This window comes from Lineus longissimus, chromosome 14 (assembly GCF_910592395.1).
Source record: "Lineus longissimus chromosome 14, tnLinLong1.2, whole genome shotgun sequence".
Taxonomy (NCBI): domain Eukaryota; kingdom Metazoa; phylum Nemertea; class Pilidiophora; order Heteronemertea; family Lineidae; genus Lineus; species Lineus longissimus.
Genome location: NC_088321.1, coordinates 10,928,734 through 10,952,683, shown reverse-complemented (window position 1 = coordinate 10,952,683; position 23,950 = coordinate 10,928,734). Strand labels below are relative to the sequence as shown.

At 40.2% G+C, this 23,950-nt stretch overlaps 1 protein-coding gene across 3 annotated transcripts in view; it reads left to right on the top strand.

Annotated features, from left to right (window-relative positions):
• The window catches only part of LOC135498978 (polyamine-transporting ATPase 13A3-like), a 57,925-nt gene that overhangs the window by 11,607 nt on the left and 22,368 nt on the right, over positions 1–23,950 (top strand). For all 3 annotated transcript variants that reach the window (XR_010449196.1, XM_064789569.1, XM_064789567.1), the window contains exons 3-16: positions 3,773–3,884; positions 4,238–4,405; positions 5,229–5,371; positions 12,226–12,373; positions 12,936–13,070; positions 13,312–13,507; positions 15,394–15,707; positions 16,763–16,951; positions 17,801–18,007; positions 18,362–18,430; positions 18,886–19,045; positions 21,536–22,092; positions 22,927–23,006; positions 23,621–23,773. Coding sequence is in view for 2 of the 3 variants with exons in the window: in XM_064789569.1 (XP_064645639.1) it covers positions 3,773–3,884; positions 4,238–4,405; positions 5,229–5,371; positions 12,226–12,373; positions 12,936–13,070; positions 13,312–13,507; positions 15,394–15,707; positions 16,763–16,951; positions 17,801–18,007; positions 18,362–18,430; positions 18,886–19,045; positions 21,536–22,092; positions 22,927–23,006; positions 23,621–23,773 (2,631 nt within the window). In the remaining variant the exon portion in view is untranslated. The remainder of the gene's footprint in view (positions 1–3,772; positions 3,885–4,237; positions 4,406–5,228; positions 5,372–12,225; positions 12,374–12,935; positions 13,071–13,311; positions 13,508–15,393; positions 15,708–16,762; positions 16,952–17,800; positions 18,008–18,361; positions 18,431–18,885; positions 19,046–21,535; positions 22,093–22,926; positions 23,007–23,620; positions 23,774–23,950) is intronic.

The following is a 23,950-nucleotide window of genomic DNA, read 5'->3' as shown; positions in this document are numbered from 1 at the left end:
GCTTCATTTATAGGCCTAAGAGGCCCTAGAATTCCTCAAGAAAACCACAAATCCTAGAAACTTCGATTCTGTTTTCTCCCACGTAGGCCTAGGGAGTCTAAATCAAAAAAAGAGGGTTGTAGAAAAACAAAGGATGAGCTCCTCGTTTTTCTTCGGAATTTCGTGACTACTATCATTGCCTGAATATCACTTTGCTTTACTAATGCAAGCATTTGTAGATTTTTCTTCAGAGTTTCAATAAGGACTTTTTTGTTTTGGGGGGGGGGGGTTGGATCAATCTTAAAGGTGCTTCAGTTTTATGAGACAACCTGTATAAACGGTCGGCGAGTGGCCTTATAATTTACGTCATTCCACATGCGCACTCATCGACCAGTAGGCCCACAACACTTCGAATCAATAGGGCTGCGGTAATAAGTGGTTTAGCGTAACCGTGACAGCTCGGCTGAGCCATCACAAGGGCCAGCGAAGTCACTCATTGGTTACCTCTGGTGAATAGACTCGAGAGAAGAGGCCGGGCCTTGAATATCCCGAAGTGGTGTTATTTTCATGAAACTACAGTATCACTTTCTTTGATTTTGAAAAAGGTGCCAAGAGCATCACTTCCGTGACTATCATCACTCACGCAACGCACATAAACAGCAAAATTTATAAAGGCATAGTCAATGGTCTTCCTATGTTTTCCTACCAGCGGATAGTACATCATTTATTTAAGCGAAATAGGGAGGCGCGCTCGGAATTACTGATGATTAATAATTAAACGTAATTTACTGTGACTTAATTTTTTCCAGCATTTCCGTTTTTGCAATTTTTTTCCCCTCCTCTAAAAAAGATTGCTTCAGGATTTCCACATCAACAGTCTCTGTAGGAGCATCTCTTTGTTTTTTTCGGATGGCATTTTTCATTGAAATATACTTCTCCTTTTCTTTGATGATTAATGAGAATTCCTCGGTTGTAATGTGGGAATCGCTAATGGCTTTACTGACTAAATCATTTATGTGTTAAGTTTTGAAATTGCTAACATTCCTATCTTCTCATGTTCACCAGTTTTTTTAAGTATGTTTTTTTTCTCCCAACTTAGAGCCGATGACATAATGGCGCTTCCAATTGTCACTCATCCGGACACACCAACAGATCCAGCTGCTACGCTAGATGAATTAAGAAAGTGACTAATGCCAGTAATTGCGTTGAATGCCTTTTTGTACTTTGAGAATATCTTTCTCCTAAACTCAATCTCCTCCTCCAAATACTTCTTGACTTCACAAATCTGTTGGAGTCTAAATTATTGTGGTTTAACCTCATCAACACCTAGGGGGGCGTATTTTCCAGGGGCGTATTCTGGTATGAAGAATACTGCGAAGCAGGTAAATCAGGATGAATTGTATTTTTGGTACTCTCACTCATTTATTTGAGATAATTTTAAAGATGTTAAATGCTAGAATCTTGGTTGGGTGACACAACTTTCTGTGAGCTACGCTCCATTTCGTGGGGGGATATCCTTGTATTTGTTTTTACTGACAATGATGTTTGCTTTGGAGCCGGAGCAGATTGTTGAGCTTGAGATTTATCATCCAAATCTATCTGAATTTCTTCTAGTATTTTCTGCCAGTTTTTTGGACGTTTCGAGTAACCCAAATTATACTCATTTAGTAAGAAGAGAAGTTCTAGTTATACATCTGCCCCATTAAAGTCCACAGGGCGGTTGTGTTCGTCAGTTATCCAGATCCTAAATTTGTTAAATGTTTCTTCACATGGTCTGTTTCTCAACTCCGTCAAATAATGTTTAAGTGCATAACCTAAATTACACTCTTTCAATGGAATTCTTGCAAGCAAATCGGACTTTCTTGAGTGTAAATTATATCATTTTTATCAATTATATCGCAATGAATGTGGAATTATTCGAACGGTCTAACATTAACTGGCTTGTCGCCCCATCTGTTCTCGTCGGGTTTTCCTAACACCTCAATAAAATCCCCCTTGCGAACATTAAACCCCAAAAGATATTTTACTTTCTCCGTAATGATTAGAAAATACTGCTGTTGTTCTTTTTTTCTACAACTGACCCCAAGTTTACCAGTTGTTTCCTGGAGTTTAAAATGTAACGCACTTTGGTTATGTCCATCTATTTCCATCTGATCTCTGAAACCCTCAATGAAAGATTTTTTGTGTATAGTCCATCTGAAGTATAACGAAGTGACTACCGTTACCCTTTTTTTATGAAGGCGTCGTTTCCTAGCTTCCTAGAAATGTTGTAAAACGTACCGGGAAGTCCAGCGAAGATAATCTCATACCGCCAACATTAGTCAACATCTCATCCAACTGAATTGTAAGATCATTACCATTTTGACCATCTAACCACTTGGACATAACTATTTTTTCACACAATTATTTAAGTAAGTTTTAAGAGTTTTTTTATTTTTGGGATTTTAATATTTTTTAATTTTTGGAGCACCAACTCCGCTGGGATTTTACGTTTTTTAAGTTTCGGGATTTTAAGTTTTTTTATTTTCGGGACTTTAAGGTTTTTTAGGTTTTGGGATTATACGTTTTCTAAGTTTTTCGGGATTTTAAGTTTTTTAAAAAATATTTTTTAAATACGTTTTTTAAGTTTCGGGATTTTAAGTTTTTAAAAAAATATTTTTTAAGTTGTTTTTTAAACGTCTTTTAAATGCTGTTTTTTTTATTTTTTTATTTTAGGGATTTTTAGATTTATTGAACAAATGAGATTTTATGGTGTTGGTTTTTATTTTTCCCATTGTAAACAAAGTTGTTTTCAATATACTCGAGGTAGGAGTATCAAAAAACTGTATCTCGGAATTTCGGCCTTTGGCGTCGGTATCCCCCCCCCCTTTGGCTTTAGGATTGACGCCCACCGAATCAGCCTGATGGCAGAATTCGATCATACAAGCGCAACGCACTACCTGAGGGTCGGCGACCTTGTTGTTAATATTGATTGACATGGCCAATTCCAATACTGTAAACATAACTCTCATGATATTATTCCTGATAACTGTTTCTAAATGTTTCGTCGAGTCAAAGTCCGGTATATGTCATTGTTATTCACTTATTGCTACATTTTACCTGTATCATTAGATGATTATCATATCATATAAGGTCATTGAGTTCTTTTTTGCAATTAGTGATGAAACATAGAATGTTACGAAACGAAACGAAATGAAATGAAATGAACTCCTCGAAAACTTGGTAAAAACCCGAATTTTTCAAAATAATGTAAAAAATATATATTTGAAGTTTGCAGTTGACACTGGTGCGACTGTAACTATACTAAAAATTGACCCGTGGAGAAGTACTTGTTTGAAGGGAGGGAAAAGATGACCAGATAATATCGGGGGGGGGGGGGGTCAATGGCAATGTAGCCTGATTGTTGGTTTAGAGGACTTCTTTGCCGACACTGTTCTGAGTAAACGATGGTCACTGACGATCCGCCTAGATTGATCGTATCAATTTACAAATTTAAAGGGACGACTTGGGCATGTGATCTAGGTGGTTGGTGGATGATATTCCTGATCGCCAACATGTGCCGCCATGCACATGCTGATATCCAATAATGTATTTTCGTCATTGGTGTATGCAGGACAGCTTTGGACATGGATTGAACATTTCAGGTAGGCCTTTCCTACTGCACTTAGCTTCGTTTAATAATGTTTCAGTGATTCTGTTTGGAGAAGTCACGCCCCCCTGAAAGCCAATTTAGTATGAAAACCAACCTATTTCATTACCTTCTTCTCCCTTTAAAATGATTTTGTAAATACAGTTCAAGGAAAGGCCATGTGAAAATGAAGTTGAAACCCGAAACAGCAGATCGGAATGGAACAGTTAAACCGATAGGTGGCGTAGTGATAGAGGAGGATAAAGAAAATCACATGGTAGGCATCTATACATATTCCCCATTATGGCGGGTCCAGTCCCTTAAAGCTGACGGGTCAAATATACTTTCCCTAGTAAGGCCGAAACCGTGCACTCGGAAATTTTCATTCATTAGCTCCGAATTTGAGATTTTATTATCAATCTCATTGAACTCTCACTTTCAAATACGTAAGTTGAATATACCAGGGTCGTGATTCCTTCCATGTTGTTCCGTTGAGAATGCATTTTCTACATATCACATTTCTCCCATCAGTGACCCATACTTCACACTTTAACCAGAGTTGAATTTCACGCGCTTTGGTCAAAGTACCAAATTTCCTGTTTAATGCATATCTTCGGAATTCTCTTCCAGAAAATCTACGGTTACCATAAGGACTTGGCGAAGGAAATCTTGTTCTATTTGCTCATCATTCTGACCGGAGGCATTGCGCTCATTGTCTTCACCTGGAAGAGGGAGCTCGCATTGAAGTGCTCCAACAAGCAATGTCCAGTCGATGTGGCGCCGAAAATACTCGTTAAGGTGGGTTGACAGTCGGCTTTGCTGGAGGTTAGTCATTGCCGAAGCTCTTCCTTTAACGTTGTACATCTCGAAAACTCGAAGGAGTAGAGACCGGTCGTCTTTAGTTTAAGGAATTGAACCCGAGGCGGAGGACCTTGGTTGAGTTACCAAGACACTCGAGGGTGGAGCTAAAATACAGTCCACCCGAGAGTGTCTTGGTAACTCAACCAAGGTCCGAAGCCGAGGGTTCAATTTCTATTCTAAAATACCTCAAACTTAAAAAGATAGGCCACGAAAATAACTTGAATATGTGCGAATTCGGCAAATTCCATCCATCGCCGGCCCGGCCGGAGCGCCGGTAGCGCCATTGTTTACATTATGTTACGGCAACGTTACAGAAAATGAGACATGTACATTTTGTACAGCGCGCATAGGAAGGCCGCATCGGCTCGCTCAAGTGATGCTAAAATCCGCGCAAATGGGCTATTTGGAGCGTTTTTCTCGGCAAATATGTGTAGTGCTCATTAAAAAACTTAGGGTGGTTGATGCTTCCTTGACTGATTTGTGTTTGAAGCAGTGTTTTGAGAGCCTCAAACTTCTGAAGTGAGCTGAAATTCCATTGACGTGACGTGTGCATGGTTCCACATTTTAGTCCAACCCGAGGGAACTTTGGTAGAGCATCTTGGTTGCGTGTCCAAAACACTCCGCTCTCAGAACGAGGCTTATGCATTTTCCATTTAAAAGTTGACTTTACGGTACCAAGGTATTTTAGAATATCGAACCTCGCCAATTGGGGATTCTTGCCGGACTGCTTACAATTGATCCATACATGTGACCTTTTCAGAATTCGCACAAGCAATCATTCGTAGAGACCGTGAAGACCCTGAAGTATAAACATGAAGGGGAAACGACAGATATAAAATATTTCACGAACAAAAAAATATCGTACCTTTGGGATGAGAAGAGGAAATCATTCTCAAAACTCAGGTAAAGTATTTTCAGATTTTTTTTGCTCGACTCAAGTCTTATACAGTAGAACTTCCCTTGCGGACACCTCTGCCTACGGACACCTCCGCATTACGGACATGTTCGTTCAGTCCCGTGTTTATTCTAAGTCATTTGCTTTAACCAAAACCTCTGTAGGGCGGACACCTCTCTACTACACGGTCATGGTGACTTTTTAGTCAAATCACCTCGTAATTACGGAGAGTAAACAAAACAATGGCTTCCCGTGGTCACTTAGGTAGTCGATGAGACCAGCGTTATTCAAATAAAGAATCAGGCAACTAGGGAACATGGCTTCAACATCAAACCAACGAGAGAGCTTTGCGATCAAAGGAAACTTGCCGTGACCTAACTCTTTATTTGAAAGACTCTGATTAGAACCTAACAGGTGTGAAGTTTGCGTCATTGATGAACATAATTAGACAGTGTTCAGTTAATTACAGGGTGGAGTGAATTTAATGTCCGTTGCTCTTCTAATCAAAACCGAATGTTTCGTTTAATAATCTTCACTGTGCATCACATTGCCAAGCTACTGTATATTGTAACATTGATTGCAGTCCATTGGGTTGTCTGTCCCCTTGTGGTATAATTACAAAGAAGAAAGCTTGATGCATAGCTCAATCAAATCCTTTCATACAAATAATTAATGATGTACGCTGTCTATGTAGTATCAGAGTCTTTCAAATAGTGATTCAGGCAACCAGGGACCGTATGGCTTCAACATCAAAGCCGTTGTCCGTTTCGGAAGACGCGCGTTGGGGTAGAGCTCTCTCGGGTCATGTGGTACACCCAAGCCAATTTCGCACAACTGGACTTTGAACAATTCTTCGATCAGCTGAACATGGCCGTTATAAACACCCCGTTTAGAAGCAAACGCCAGCTTCAAAGTCACTGATCTCTATAAAACTATTTAGATATAATGTCAAAGATAACATTTATATGAAAAACGATATGTTTAGCATTTTGCTTTTCGACAGTTTTGATGAGAAGTGATGGCACTGGTTTGAGAATAATTTTCGAAATGCCTTTTTCTACTCCACATCATCACATATTTTTGTGGTTAGAAGTTTAGTATGTTGTCGGTACTAATGGACCATCTAAGGGTATCACATGGTTCCATTTGTTGTCATATATTGGGATATTCATACCTTATTAATGTTGAGCGACTACAGCTAGTTTTATAGTAGGTTAAATTTCGCGTTCGCGGTAAAAAACGAGAAAAAAAACATGAAAAATGCAAAACGTCTCGTTTTTTTGTGGTTAGATGTTCACATGTTTAGAAATCCTATTTAATGTCTATTTAAATATTTCTCATTTAATGTAACTGTTATTTAATGGGATATTTGATAGTTTTGCGATTTTGAAGCCCAGTTTCTAGTTTATTTAGATTAGAAAACGGTTCATTTTCCCATCGATAAGCTTGTTTTGGCACACATATAAGCGCAAAGTTGTGTGAGGTATACCGTTCCAATATTGTTGAACACGCTATTTGGGTCAAACCTTACAAACATTTATGATGCGCAAATCAATTTTTGAGTCACCTCATAAGAAACAATTTACAGTATATGCTGCTGCCATTGATTACCACCTATTTATGGATTTTTATAACTAATTGCAAAGAGATGAGAGTGCATGCAGCTTAATCGTGGTTTGATTATTGTTATCTTTGGCAATTGGCAGCTATTTAACACATCTGCCTAATTTTTTAGATCGTTCTCATCAATATAATTTATATGTTTGTACATGTATTTTTAACCCGATAAATCATATATGTGCCTCATATGCAGAGTGAATATTTTTCGTTGAATTTTGGTCGTTCCATCATTGTTTTGCACCTCAGCTCAGTTTGTAGCTGAATTAAAAAGGGCTTCATCATGGCTTCCTGTTAATTGCCCGAGAGAGCTGTGGGATCAAAGAAAACCTGCCATGTCCTGACTGTTTATTTGAAAGACTCTGGTAGTATGTAGCGTACGAACACAACCTGCATATATCAATGTTGGCAAATTAATATTACCTCCACTAGAAATGCCATAAGGTATTACAATAAAATAATATCAAGTTCGCATATAAATGACATCATGTTGGTCATGAATTACAACACCAAAAGTAGTGACGACGTTTGATAAGCAGCCCATCCACGTGCAATATTATTGTGCAATATTCCGGGTTGTGCAATATCATTGACCGTCTACCTGTCATATTGAAGCATTGTACAATATATTGAGCAAAATCAAAATTATTTGATTTTTATTGACGGTTGTGCAATATTATTAGTGGGTGGTTCCTGCCAATAATAATTGACAAATTATTGTTCACTCTTCATCGGGAAACCACGGAGACACCATGTCCAAACTGGAGGAGCGGCAATTCATGCTTACATGCATTGAGTTGTGTCGTGAGCTTCCAGCTCTGTGGAAGGTAAAAAGTAAAGAATATAGCGACAGAAACAAGAAGGATGCGGCATATCAAACTTTGTTGGAAAAGTAAAGGGAAAGGTACCCTAAAGCGTCGAGGGACGACTTGACGAAGAAGCTAAATTCTCTGCGAACCAATTATCGCAAAGAACTAAATAAGGTACAGCAGTCAAGCAAGTCTGGGGCCGGCACTGATGAGGTCTATGAATCCACCCTGTGGTATTTTGACGCAATGGACTTTTTGCAAGACCAGGAGACACCGTCAAAATCCAAGTTCCATACGAATTGGTGCAGAAGCTGAACTGAGTGAAGAAGATGAGGATGACTTAGTGAGTATGAAATATTTATTTCCAATTATACGTCAACACTATGCGAAACGATAGCTTACAACACTTTGTGGTTAACAATGCTCAACTGATAAATTTGTGAAGTCCCATAAGGTACAATTAGTCGCGATTAGTCGTGGTACAAAGTCTGAAATAAGCGACATAATACTGGGTCATGCAATACGTCTGAGGAAAATATTGGGAGTCCAAAAGCAGATGTGAATTCTTTCTGATAAGCGATGGTATGATTAAGAATACTTGTTCCATTGCCAAGGAACAACCCCATAACTGCAGAAGAAGTCTCGGTATTTATCTCGCGTCGTCTTTGCTCTGTTGGTGGTGTTTCGGCTACTGTTTTTCTGCAGGTCATGTATGGGTAACTTTTTTTTGCGCCGTGAGCCTTCTTGAACATCTCCTTCTTTGTTTTCCCAATCGACAGACTCGCGTGTAATATATGAACTAACTTTCCGTCTCAGAAAGTTATGTAGATAACAGCATGCTAATGTGACCGTTGAGGCTTTTTCGGGCGAAAGTGGTATGTTCCTTTGGAGAACGCCAAATCGAGAGACAAGAATCCCGAAGGCGTTTTCTACAATTCGACGCGCCCGGCTCAAGCGATAGTTGAAAACGCGCTGCTGCAAATTCAGACCGCCTGCTGCTGATGGGCTGTAGGGCTTCAGCAAGTTTTCAGTCATAGCGAAAGCATCGTCCCCAACAAATACAAAACATTGTAGGGAGCCAGGGCCGACAGGGAGGGGGGCGGGTTGTGGAATGTTCAAATCATTGTTGCTCAACATATGTCCGAAATCTGTATGACTGATGACTCCACCATCAGACACGCGGCCGTTTACTCCCGCGTCTACCATCAGGAATTCATAGTTAGCATTAACTACGGCCATTAGCACAATGCTGAAGAACTTCTTGTAGTTATAGTAAAAAGAACCCGAATGAGCGGGTTTTCTTATGGCGACATGCTTGCCATCAATCGCTCCCAGACAGTGAGGGAAATTCCATCGCCTCTCGAAGTCATCTGCCACTTCAATCCATTCCTCCTCTGTGGCCGGTAGCTAAGAAATGAAATGTATTAGAAATATAGGTAAAACGTCAAATCTATTATTTGTTCCTATATTTGAATATCATTTCAGGTGGAAGTTGTAACGAAAGCTCCAACTACTTCCGTCAGTAAGCCGAACAAGAGAAGGAAGACCACGAAAACTGACAATGGTGATCAAAGGGAGGAACTACTTTCGTTAGCGTGCAAACGCCTTAATCAACCAATGATGAAAATATGCCAATAGCAAAGGCATGGGCATCAGAACTCTCCAAAATGAACCCAGGTCAACAGTTGCTTGCAAAGAAGGCTATAAATGAAATTCTGTTTGAGTGACAAATGGGAACACTTAAAGGCCATATATCAAGGTTTGAAAACATGCTTGATACTCATGAAATATCTTGAGGGTTAAAAAAACAAGATCCCAGACATTAAACAAATTCCAATAATAAAGTCATTATTTAGTTATTTCAATTTTCAATTTTAAACTATTTGAATTTCCCACCACACACAACTTTAGATTAGTTCCACATGTGGCCGCTAGGGATTTTTTGATGACGTAGATCAGGTCAGTCAGAACAAAGCAAGATGGCTTCCACATACAGTTCAGAGAGTGAGAGCAGTGAATTTGAGGATGTTTTGGTCGATACAGAAGGATATTTAAACGTTGAGCCGTACATGTTCGAGCCATTAATATCACTAGATCATAATGAGAGTGATCATTCGGACGAAAGTGATTAGAATTTGTGGTTAATCAATTTGCATGGCAGACCTGCCGATATAGCAAAGAAGACATTGATAGACGGTTGCAGATGCATAACATGTATTATTTTTGAACAGACTAATGTTGCACAATATTGTTTCGCCTCGTCTGTGTTGTATCGCCAGTTATGTCATGACGCTGAACTACTATTGAAAAGTGACGGTATTATGCACAATCATCTTGACGTGACGATATAATGCCGTGCAACGTCAGATAGGCCTAGATGTCAGATGACAATAATCTGTCATTGACAGTGGCTGTCACTGACACTGACCTGTGTCGCTGTCACCTTGCTATGGCTGGAACACAAGAAGACACTATGCGGTATCACAGGCCCCAATAGGGCCTACACATTATGTATAACAACCGACCTCAGCAGCCTCGGGCATTAAATGCAATTGACATGGTTGGAACAGCTGTTTTTAACAAGTGGCATTTAATATTCAGTTGGATGCAGATATCCGGCTTCATGTGATAATCCGTATCGATAAAGTGATCACTGCCAAGTTTGGCCGAAGGCACAGGCTTCCAACACTCCAAACGTTTGCACTTCCGAATCCACAGCTTCCTCCTCTCTCGTTCAACTGGCTTTGGAAATTCATGAAAATGGGTCCCATCCGTCATTCGATTGTTCTTTGTGCTATCCTTGACACAATTCGGAGCCACACAATACACCATAGTGAATGAAACACATTACTTCCAGGTGTGCATAATTAATTAAGGCCCTCCTGCTTTTATGATTGCATGACATGTACAGATAACCTGATCTACATCACAACTTTTGCTGAACCCGCCGCCTGGCTCTAACAAGCCAGTTGCTAGCCTGATTAGGTAATCAAGTTGTCAAACACATAATTGGCTATATCTTCAAAATGGATGGAGCTAATTGCATTTGGTTTTCTGTATTGAATAAAGTGTTAGGTACACTTTTGAAATCGTCTTACAGCAGAAAATGGCAAAAAACCTTGATATATGGCCTTTAATCGATATTCTGTACAAATAAATGCATCCCTTGATAGACAAACTCCATATCACTCTGTACCAGCAGGCATAAACACCCCCAATAGTATACCAAGCTCTTCTTACGGTTTGGCTAACAGTCGACCCAGTACCCCATACAGTTCCTCCAGCAGCAGACCCGGAACTCCATCCAATATTGTAGGCGGTAATTCTGTTGCACCGCAAGGTCTGGATAAATCGGGAAGTTTCCAGTGCCAGGTCATTGATGAGCCAGATGGAGTGAATATTTCTCAGTCGCCTCTTGGCCATTATTTTGCAAATTTCCAGCCATAGCAGCTCGTATAACCCAATGTATCCATTGTGTTCAATTGTATTCTCAAATCATAAGGAATAAGAGTATAAGATTAAAATACTAGCCCCTATATCTATTTCGAGTTTACCGTCACTTTCTTTACGCTGCAAATACTGACATAATGATAATATCATACTTACGTGTATGTAATTCTTCAAGCAGGATACAATAGCCTCACAAGTTTCCATCACAATTTTTCCAATTGATTGTGGTGATATGGCACTACTGAACTTCATATCTTCAAATGTGTTGCCAGTGGCTAAGTATCGTAAGGTGACTGATAGGCGTTGACTTGCGGGAATAGCTTCACGCATAATGGTGTCCTCTTTTTGTATAATGGGCGTAACCATCGTAAGCAGTTCGTCATATGTAGCGGCATCCATTCGGAGGAAGTTCTTTAAATCCTGCGGTTCGTTTTCTCGCAATTCGACTAGCAGCCTTTCGTGGGTAAAGTCTTGTCGTCGTGCTAACCAATTTTTCATCCAGAGTCGCGGAGTTTTCCTTTTCTTCTTCTTTTTCTCCAATGCAAACACAATAGCTAGAGATAATGCTGTGTCACTGTCGATTTCCGTGGCATGTGCTTAAGACGGCGTCTTCCGAGCAAATGACCCCAAATATTGCACAATACTATGGAATCGTTTGTGCCCAAAACATTTTTCAATATTATTGAGTCAATATTATTGGCATAATAATATTGCACGTGGATGGGCCGGGAGCCTATTACAATTGTTGCCGAGCCAATATAAACATGGAAATCGCTTGGTTCTCCATGCATCAACGCTGAAATTAAATGAAATGCCTGTAGATAAATTATTGCAAGCCCTGCGGCTAATTTATTCAAAATAATAAGCCTTCTTTTGATTGGTGTCAAAGAATCTAGAGAAGAAAATGCTAATCTTATACTCGAACGCTAGTAATTAAATCGTTTAAGCAATCATAATCCCTTCCTTATTACTGTCCTCTTTTTCAGACCACTCCAGCCAGATACTACGTGCCAATCTCTCTATCTGCAATCTGCCGGCCTGGACGCCAATGAGGCAGATAACAGGAGAGTCCTCTACGGTGAGAATCTCATCAACATCGAGGTGAAGCCAGTGTGGTATATGGTACTACATGAGGTAAAGAACCGTCTCGAATGCATTGATGCAAAAACAATTCCATCCTCCTTCTTCTCCATACACATCTCTATCTGCTTGCTCACCTTGGCTCAATTTCGTAAAGCAATGGCGCTCTGATTTTGGTGATTTCCCACAGAAAATGATGTAAAGTAGAACCTCTCTATCAAGGACAACTTCGGGATTGACTAGCGCTGTCCTTATTAGAGAGGTGTTCTGATTAATAGAGATGTCAAATTGATTGGAAACAAAAAAATTGGGACCTAAACTAGTGTCTTCAAAAGAGAGGTTATCCTCCATGTTTTTCTTTAAGTCCGTGAATCTTTACTATATTTTCCAAGTCTATAGTGTGCCAGGGTGGCTTGCTCAGAAGCCATCATCTACCACCACGGCATTTGACGTGGTGTTCCGTTTCAAGTATTTAACAAAGCTCGCCCCAAACACGTTTTTGTATCTTCGCTGCGAATACAAGAAATATGCTTGAAGTAATATTTCATTGATTAAGAATTTTAAAATGAACATGATTTTTTCACGCATAGTAGTAATTTGCCTGTTTTTATTTCAGTCTATGAATCCTTACTATATCTTCCAAATCTACAGCGTGGCAGTCTGGTTGGCTCAGCAGTACATCCTCTACTCCGTGGCTCTTATCTTCATGTCAGCTCTAGCCATTGGGATTAACGTCTATCAAACGAGAAAGGTAAGGTAAAGGAAAATTACAGATTCTGCAGTGCCGCATATTCCAAGTTCATAGTCCACATCCCAAGGTCCATATCAGCTCAATTCGACCACCTAGCGGTGATTCACCCGAAACTAAACATCGGCTCAGTCTAGCTATTTTAAACTATAAAACGGTTTTTGCCACCCCTAACCTCAGATTAAACCAAGACTGTGGTACCGGGGAGGTTACATTCTGGATTTCACAATCCTCTCCTTTGCAGCAAACCTTTGCCCTCAGAACAATGATGGTATCCAAAAGACCAGTAACCGTATGCAGAAATAACACACCAGAGTTAACATCATCAGAGCATCTGGTCCCAGGTGACGTCATCATCATCCCGTCCACGAGGACGATAATGGAATGCGATGCCGTACTTCTGACCGGAAGTTGCGTTGTTGACGAAAGTATGCTGACAGGTAGGATTTGGTTGAGATAAATCAGGAAGGTAATAAGAACCTTTAGGGTCTCCTGCATTTGGCCACGGAGGACAAGGGAGGTGAGGTAAATCGCATGCTTCCTTTGTTTTACACTTGTTAGGATATTTTCTTATCTTGACGTAGACACCAGACAGGCCTGGAAGGGTCTCACTTTTTCGTCACATTCAAGGACGTAGCAAGAAAACGAAAGTGACTTGCCCAAGATCACAAATGGTGTGTCAGCGGCAGGTTTCAAACGCACGATATGCTTGTGGCTGACGTCTTAACCATTGCTCAATAAAACCTTTTTCTGAACGCCATCCGCAAAATATTTGAACTTTATTTTCGAATTTGGAATAAAAATGTCTACAATGCCGTTGTGCAGATATCATATATACCGAGTTTGCATAGTAACGGCACTACGGCATTGTGTATTTACTGCACCTCTATTTTACTGCACCACCAGTTGTAACAAGGGTCGTACCGCTATAGAATTGGTCGTTTCATATTTACAGGTTTCTCCTTTTCCATACACGTTTTGCTTTACTTGCTCATCAATTCTAGCGGGTTCGAGGTGGGGCATTGATTACTCTTCGACATGGATTATCGACGTAATTTGATTATAATTGGTCTAACTATTCTCGCGCAATAGAAGCAGGATAATGATGACTCAATAGTACCGACAATTGACTGAGACTTGTGTGAAGCGTTAGACCGATCAGTATTTTGATGACTTGTTTCATGTGAAGTATTTGTGAATATGAAATTATCGTGCGCCATTTTGCACAAAATGGCGCCGTTGTTGTCAGCGGTTTACACATGTAACATGCAATAACATGTTTTCGCAAGGATCTAATCTCCTTACCTATTTTTAGATAGTCTGAAACGAGCTGTCTTCGAAATCAAGTTGGTTTCGAAACGGCCTCCAAAGTCACTTGAGATTTTAACCAATTTTCCGTCTATCGATTTGGCTTTAAAATATGTTTTTTATCAACCGATGTTATGGTTTAATCGTTATGTGTTTATTACACACTCAATACGAAAACGTTTTTCTGGAGTAATGGCCGCTGATGAGAGAGTTAAGACGGTAAAAGAAAGCTTCTTTGCATTATTTTTTTCTTTTATCGTCTTTAAGTTTTAAAGCTAGAAATAAGTCCCCAAATCGAACTTCGAGAGGTCGTGAAAATGATCAGCTTGTCTTGGGAGAGGATCAGTGCCGATACCGTGTGCATTGCTTTTGGAGCTGGAGATAGCCGTCTGCTCAATAATTGACGACAATGACATGACCAAAAACCGTTTGTAACCGACCAAATAATTGTAAAATTGACCAATTATCTCAGGATGAATACAGATAAACAAGCCTTACACTTAAATATGAAAACAAATTATCAAAACGGATTTTGAAATAATAATATGTTTTCGGTGCTCGCGCGATTGGGATTTGTAACACGTGCTTCTTCGGTTCTATTTTGCGCGGAGTGCCCGCACGGCCCAACTAAATGACGCAATTTTCTTGTAGAGGCGATTCATTTTTTATATCCGCATCAGCTCATATATTATCCGTGTCCATGAAGTTCTAATATGCCGTCAATTGATTTGTGATCGCATCATAGGGTAAATGGTTATGTAGACTGATAAGTCACCCTTTTCGCCGATTCAATATGCCATGAATATGCGCAGTGCAAGTGACGATAGGAGCCCGCAATGACCCCTGGGTAACGAGGTTCGTTAAAGTCCTGCATTGACGACATGTGCCTAGTTATGGACACGGGGCATGTTGCTGTCATGTGACTAGCTGTTGTTTGTTGTCGTCACATGACAGTTCCTTTAGCAATAACAGTTCACATGATGGCAGCAGATTGTGTCACATTTTTACTGTATTTCAGGGGAGAGCATCCCAATCACCAAAACCCCTCTTCCAACCGTACAAGACATCTACTCTGCCGATACCCACAAGCGACACACGTTATTCTGCGGCACCAAAGTCATTCAGACCCATAGCCATGGCAACGAGGATGCCAAAGCCGTGGTCGTCGGGACGGGGTTCTCCACGGCGAAGGGGGAATTGGTCCGAAGTATCCTCTTCCCAAAGCCAGTGGATATGAAGATGTATGCAGACGGCATGAAGATCATGGTGATATCATTGTCCTTGGGGGTGATTGGAATGATTTATACAGGAGTGCGTATGTCAGCTAATGAGGTGAGTTCCGGTATGTTCAGGGTTGTCATTGAGATTTTGAATGTTGTCATCGTTGCTATGGGGACACAACTGTGCCGTGGGGTTAACTTCTTTGTTGTTGAAATTACTGCTCCTTCGCCATCCTCTTGCAAACAGGGCCTACAACACGACTCCTCCTTACGCATGTTTCCGATCGATGATCCGCTGAGGTGATTGGTGATAGCAAGTATGTATAAAGGTATTTATACATGCTTGGTCATAGGGAGGCAGTTTGTCACAATCATCACGTCACTATTCGATGCTAATATGACACTAGCAGTTGCCATCACGTGACTTGTTTGTCCAAAAATTGCTATCCAGGAGTTGATAACATAGAAATCGGAGTGAATGGCTGTATAACTCGCCAAATAAAAGGAGAACTTCTCCTTGATGACGTGTATGTATACGTAATCGACTTACGCATGATATACTGGAATTTGTAAAGTACGCAGAATATAAGTAAATCGATTCGGATACGGAAACGGGAGCAATTTTTCGATTTTCCGGAGTGACTGTTTTGAAGGATTTCGCTTCTGAGTGTTGCCCCCCCCCCCCCCCACGCACACACTTTTAGAACACTCAAAGGCAGATTGACACGCCCCCTCACCCCCATTGAAAACCCTGGCTGTCTGTTGTTTGGAAACACTGATATTTATGGGGAACAACCTAAAACGTGACACTGGAACTCGGTAATCACATTCCTACTCAAAACTAGCACTCAAGGGCGAATTCACACTTCAGTCACAAACTGTCGGTGACCGAAAGTACCTTCAATTCTCCTTTGATGACTTTGAATCAGCTAGCTCCCAGATATGGCCAGATTTTGTATCCGATTGCACCCGCATGCGCATGCGCAGGCAGCAGTTTCCAACTTCCGCCGGTCGTGACGCTGATTCAAAGTCACGGGAGAATTGGGCAATGACGATGCAGCATATCAGGTCAGGTGAGCAAAACTTCATCCTTGGCAGTGACGAACTAATCTAAAATGCAAAGTTGAGGAATAAAGCTGACTAATATTCAACTAACTTCCGTTTCAGGTGACCGTATTTAATGTTATCATCAATGTTCTTGACATCTTGACCTTCACCGTCCCTCCGTCACTTCCGGCCGTGATGACTCTCGGGAACGTTTACGCTCAGGGCAGGTTAAAAAGGAATAAAATATTTTGCTTGAATTCAAAATATATCAACATTGCGGGGACGTTGGATTTGGTTTGTTTTGACAAGGTATGTCGGGGCGTATCAGAAAAGTGTTTAAAACGTGATAAGTCTTTTGACCAAGCTAGGAGCTGCATGGCTGTATCTTTTAAGATCGGAGATTTCTGTTATCATTGCTGTGAACCTAATCCAATTATAGTTTTTGAGCTTAGTTTTTGAATTGGTGACAACATTTTGGGGGCAGAATAAATATGCTGTTATCTTAATAAGTAGGTGCTTACTGGACAGAGAACAAAGGTCCCCGCAAAAACAGTTGGCTGCTCCTATACCAGATTTCAACTGCTCTTATGTAACTGTATAACTAGCTGTGAGCAATAAGTTAGTTTCACACTTGCCTCCCAGACGGCAGGACGGACTATTGCATATTTGGCCACCTTGGAGTGCAGTATTGAACTAAAACAACATCACTTGCACTTGGATATTCTCGTGATTAAAGTCGGCATGTCCAGCAAATATTTTTGTTGGAACTTAATGATAATGTGATGTTAACCCCTCATTCATCATGATAAGAGCATTGTTTCTTTCCACCAAAAGAATTGTCATGAATTTCAGCTTTTTTGATGGTCCATAGTCTTATTCTCAATGAAGTACATAACCACCAGTTAAAGTTATCGATTTAGACAAAAGGCAATGAAAGCTGAAACAACCAGTTTGAGATGATAATCCCATATTTCTACTCAAATAAAATGAAGAAAGAGATTATTTCCCTTCAAAAAACAATCGGTGCAGCTTAAAGCAAGTGTGACTTCCCCCATACAAATGTGAATAACCAATCGCCAATTTATATACAAATTCAGTTCTTCTTGACATTTAGGGTATATGTCTGATAACGTTTTTTGGCTCCACGTGTTTTTTCAGACGGGGACACTGACCAACGATGGCCTTGACCTCTGGGGCATCCGGCGAGCGTATAAAAAGAAGTTCTCCCTAGTCCTAAAAGACGGCAGACAGTTGCTGCATGAACCACTTCTGGTAGCTATGGCAACGTGCCATTCCCTCGCGAAGTTTGATGGAAAGCTAGCTGGTTATCCGCTTGATCTGAAAATGTTTGAGGCGATTGGCTGGGTGAGTTGCGACGTCAAAGCATTTTTCGGATTTGCCGATATTTTGGCGAGTTTTTAAATCTGCCTCATTCCTCGTGCTACTAGGTATAAAAATTTACGATTGTCACGTAAATGACTTCTCGCATGACGCAATGTCACCACATAACTTCTTACTTCGTCGTTTGTACCAAATGCGGAATCTGCCTAATGTAGATCCACTTTAAAAAACATGTTCACTGCCGCCCAATTTGTTTTAGCGCACTGCCATTTGCCACGTTTGCCATGTTTTGCGTTTTGCTCCATTGCCACACCACGAGTGTAGGCCGTGAGCCGAACGTGTTAATGAGTCTGGTTACCTTTTCCTATTTTGAAACAGGAATTCGAAGATGATGCACTTGTGTCTGATGATGTCATCGTGTCCGTCAGTCCGGCAAAAACATCAAAGGTGAGTCATCGCAGTGGCCGATCCGTTTTTTACAAGTATTTCCCGAACTGTTTTGAGCACTGATAAATTCCTTCACAGCACAGATTTGACTCCATTAAAGGGGATTTCGCACGATCAATGTTTGCCTACTTTTTACGTTTTCTCTGGCGGTGAAAATGAACATTCTCGTTTCCTCTTCATAAGTCCTGCGCAGATCAGTCAGCGAGATACGGCCTGACGAACACGCGAGTAGGCCCTGGGTTCCAATCAGAAACTCGCGTATGATTTGATGGCACTGTATTACTCGTACGAAGTTCGCTTTGAGAGCAGTTTTTGATCCTTCAATCCTTGAGTAATAATGGACTCGACGTAATCTCTTTTGTTGGATGTTGTTCTGACTTTTTGCGGACTTTTGCTATTCCGTAGCAAGTTCAGCGCCACCACGCGGGGACTAATGATATTAGGGTATTTTTCAGGATGGCCCTCGAGTTGGAATAGTCCGTCAGCTGCCCTTCTCCTCGTCTTTACAACGCATGAGCGTTATTGCGCAATACCTCGACGGTGGCGACGGGGGTTACATCGTGTTTACCAAGGGGTCCCCGGAGAAGATTGCCGGAATGTGTAGGCCTAACACCGGTAAGAGGTTACAGAGATTTCATGCATCATGGGTGCTGGTCGGATATTTCAAGAATCTTCCACCTATTACCCTCAGTCTGTTGCCATGGAAACCAATTCCAATATTTTGGTAAAATTCATGTTAACTTGGCAGGCTTCGACTTACATGTAGGAAGTGACGAAACTATAAAGAACAGTGATAACCTATACATGCCGTCGGGCATTGTGCCACTCATCCACCGTATGTGTTTCATCATGTATGTAGCCTACTCATGTTATATGGACATCCGGTGTAGGCCTATGTCCTGGAGCAGGGACGTCCATTGCACGTGCCTGAGCCGCACATCCAATGCATGTCAATCAGGTACAGTATATCTCATATTGATATCAACACCTACTTCAAACGATGTCTCCCACACCAATGCACGGAATGCAATGCGGTGTTCAGCAATTTGTTAGAAATTATGTTTTCTAATTATCCACTATGACAGAAATGTAATGACACACGTTTTTCATTATGTAATCGGTCATTTAAAAAACCATTACAAAAAACTTTTTATTTCTAACTTTTTTTGAAAGCAGTCTCCCTAAAGTGACAGAGCACACAGTTCTAAGATATTTAGTTTTTATTACATCAAAATCGAACAAGCGATAGTGGAGATATAACAAAATAAATTCAATTTTATGGGACGCATTGTGTAAACAACGCAATGGTTTGCCATTCCAACAATAGAACACACCTATTCACGCCTACTGTTTTGATCTAAGTGCGCTCTTTTAGAATTGCCATATCTAGAGTTCTGATTGGCTGATTTTAATGAACTAAATACAAAGATTCTTAGACCTTTGTGTTTTTTCATTCAAAAGAAAATGGCTTCAAAAAATTCGAAATAAAAAAGGTTTTTGTGAAGGTTTTTTAAATGGCCGATTACATGATGAAAACCTTATGCAATCACATTCCTGCTATAATGTATGATTAGAAAACAAAATTTCTGACAATACGCTAAAAACCGCATTGAATTTGGTTCATTAGTTGGCGTAATACATGTATCGTATGAAGCAGGTGTTGATATTAACATGAGCTAGACTGTACTTATGAATATCATAACACTGAAGCCACGCAACTTTACACTTTTACTCCAACTTTCATGCGCAAATCTGTGTATAATTACCTTCATACTCCAACAATTACGTGAACTGAAGCTCAGTACAGATTGCTGTTTTTATCATGATGTCGAGCATGCAAAAAAGCCTTATTGATCGATTCGATAACTTTTCAAAAGCCAAGGGTTGCATTACGTGGGCTAACCAGATGTACCATTATTATAGAATACAATATTGATGACACGTTCGCAATGTCGTTAAGTCTGATCGTCAGTCTTTACAATTGTAATGAAACATCGATGGTTTCAACAATTTATTGATTCCCAGTTATCATAAATGTCTCATGTTTCATGCTAATTGTAAACACGGTGAAATCCAGTTGAAGAGTCTTCGGTCGCAAACGGGAGGCGTGTACAAACGAGCAATCCTTGTTGACCACTTTCGAATATTGCAATATTTCTGTAATTTTTAGAAGTGTGCTCTGGTATGTTTAGGAAATTTGATTGTTACTCTAGAATTCTCGCAAATTGCACAGCATGTATGTTATCGAAAAAGCAAAATGCTGACTAAAATTCACGTCAGCCTAGTTTTGGTCCCAGTTCAATTGCCACCCAAGGGTTCACGAGTAGCGATAAGACCCTGAAATGTATCTGAAAGCTGCCAAAGAGTTCTATAAACAATGTCCTCGGATTTCATAATGCAAAATCCGGTTTTGCCTCGTCAGCAAAAAGGCTCGAAAGTTTTTGATCAGCCCTCGTATCGTAATTGAGACAAGACCACTAATGAATATTCATAGGTTGGAGGGTCGAGGCCTATCAATTAGACGAGTGCATGTTTTTTACTCTCAAGTACATATTTGGAGAGGTATTGAAAAAATATTTGCTGTGGCAAGTCTACAGATATAAAGAAATTATTTTATGAAAAAATTAATTTCGAATTTTACTAATTGGGTAATAGGGGGCGTGTTTTGAGTTTTTTCTGCCAGTTGGCTGAAAACAGTGGAAATATCAAAGTCTGTCTAATTTGTCGATTATAAAAAAATTTCCGTGGTCAATCACCAATTTCCATCGCACCAGTTACTCGCAAGACTAACCCGTATATCATATCCGAATTTCAGTTTCACTACTTGACGCGTTCTTTGATGCGTCGCGGTCAAACATTGACAATTTAACTGCTAAAAGGCTTAAAAAATCAATTGTGGTCTTGTCTCAATTTGACGTCAAAAAGTTCTTTTTCGAACAAAAAAAAATTTTCTCGAAAGAGCCACATTTTTTATAATTCACTGATTGTTTATCACGAATATCGCCTTTTTGAACATATTATATTCAGAAAGGCATTGATTTAAAAATGTTCTGAGCTATCAGCTGTCTTTGTATTGAAGACATTTATTTCCTTTAAATCTTTAAGTTCCGTCAGACTTCAACGAGGTCCTTAGCAACTACACGAGCGACGGATTTCGAGTGATTGCCATGGCCTACCGACCATTGCCGAAGTCCGTTACCAAGGAAACCGTTCAGACGATCCATAGAAACGACCTTGAGGCTGACCTTACCTTTCTCGGATTGCTGGTAATGGAAAACGCGCTTAAACCACAGACCGAGGCGGCGCTGAGGGTGTTACATAATGCTAATATTAGGACTGTCATGGTTACCGGAGACAACATTCTAACTGCAATAAAGATTGGCCGCGACTGCCGGATGATAAATGACGATGATGAGGTCATCCGAGTGAGTGCCGACAATCTCCATGACAACGATGATGACGTCACCATAACATACAAGATAGCAGAACCGTGGATCAAGTCATATTCATTCAAAATTATAGAGAATTGTAACGGATTGCAGGAATATGATTTTGAAGCCTGCAGCCAAGGCAATTACAGCCAGCGCGTGAAGTTCCATTTTGCTCTAGATGGAGCAACTTTTGAATGGATTCGAACCCACGACCCTAATTTGCTTATAAAGGTAGTAGTAGTACAGTGTGTTAATCAATAGTCCGATGATAGAAAATGCTAATAAAAGTTACAATTAGAAATTGTTTTCAAAAATTGGCACCAGAGATGGAAAAAGAAGTTTGTCCAATTGTGTTGGGGCCAATCGGGCCAACCAAAATCGTCAAAGTCATAACGCATGCCTGTAAAACAATATACCAATCCCGAACAAGGTCATTTCTAAAAGCCCTAGGCCGTTCTTTTAAATGAAAAAAAAATTGTCATCGAATTTAGAAGATTTAAATTGCTTAAATACGTATTTAATATTTATTTCAATATTGCTGTTTTTCCTCATTCTATAATGAAATATATCTTTGCTTGTTGTAACATGATCGCTTTGTTGATGAAAATATTCCTGATACAAATATGAAAAAGTCGAGTAAATCTGGCCCACTTGGCTCCTGCTCAAAGTCTCCCTTGAAAGAAACAACTTGGGCGTGGGATGTACCTGGTCAGGAGGATAATTTGCCAACTTGACACCATGTGCCGCCACTGGTAGTATTACACTGATGCCGTTCTCTGATATCGATTTTCGCCTGTGTTGGAAGGAAGTTTTGGGCATGGCTTGCGAATTTCAGGCAGGCCTATATAAGGTCACACCCCGTTCTAGGGCATTGTTTATTGCAGTTCAAAGAGTTTTCCTTAATCCTGTATGGAGAAGTTGCGGTTCTACTGGAAGCCGTTTTTGTCGACAAAAAAACAACTTATTCTATGCCCAAGTTGGCCATTTAATACAATGTACATTTATTATTTTCTTAATTTGGTTTCAGTAAGTATGGATTAATCTCTAATCAATACTTGGTTTCAGATCGTTCAGCAAGGGACCATATTTGCGAGGATGCTCCCTGAGCAGAAGGTACACCTTATCGAAGAGTTACAAAAGCTTGAGTAAGTGTCTATACTCTAGGATCGGTTCATTTCTTCGAGGCATGACCGCCTCTAGTATGATATGCATTGAACAGGCCACGGTCCCTTCTTACTGATTGGCTCACACTTTTTTGACCTTCCCCAAAAAGCCATTTTCCTGGGAAATCCAGAAATACGATCCAGTTATTTAGGCCTTGGTAAAAGTTCACTTGGATGCTTCATACGTAACGTACCGTCCAATAATATTTGTTTGAATCATCGTTATCAATGAATTATCACGAGTTAAAGTTGGGGAGTTTTGCGCCACGCGTGAGATCGACCTTAAGGCTTGCATATATTCAGAAATGGTGTTAGATCGGTGAGCCTATTTTATAATCAAGTATGTATAAAAACCACAAGCGTGATCATTTTTGCAGTTACATAGTATTAGCAAGTATAGAAGTGCTGAAACAAAATTGAAAAGCATCAAACACTTTCAGAAAAGTAGTTAACTGATGAACCAGAAGAAGAACAAACATATTGTAGTAAATATCATAAAATCAATTTTTTTCAACACGATTGCCTGTGTCGTCGATCATTCATGCTTGAACTCGGAGACATGCTAAGCAGCTAAGAATTCTTTGTTGTCCTCTCAGTTATACTGTAGGTATGTGCGGAGATGGCGCAAACGACTGCGGCGCCTTAAAGTGCGCTCACGCTGGTATCTCCCTCAGTGTTGCAGAGGCGAGTGTCGCATCGCCCTTCACCTCGAAAGAGCCAAACATTGAGTGTGTGCAGAGACTTATAAGGTAAGACCTGTTGTACCATTTCTTGTGCAAAATCATTGTTTTTGTAACATGACCAGTGGCATCATATAGCAGCTTTAAAGACCGTTTTCGCATTGTATTTTAGCAATTAATTTTATGATCACAATTTCTCTTGTAAAACGAACTTTATGAAGCTGACTGATAAAGTTGAGGTTCTCG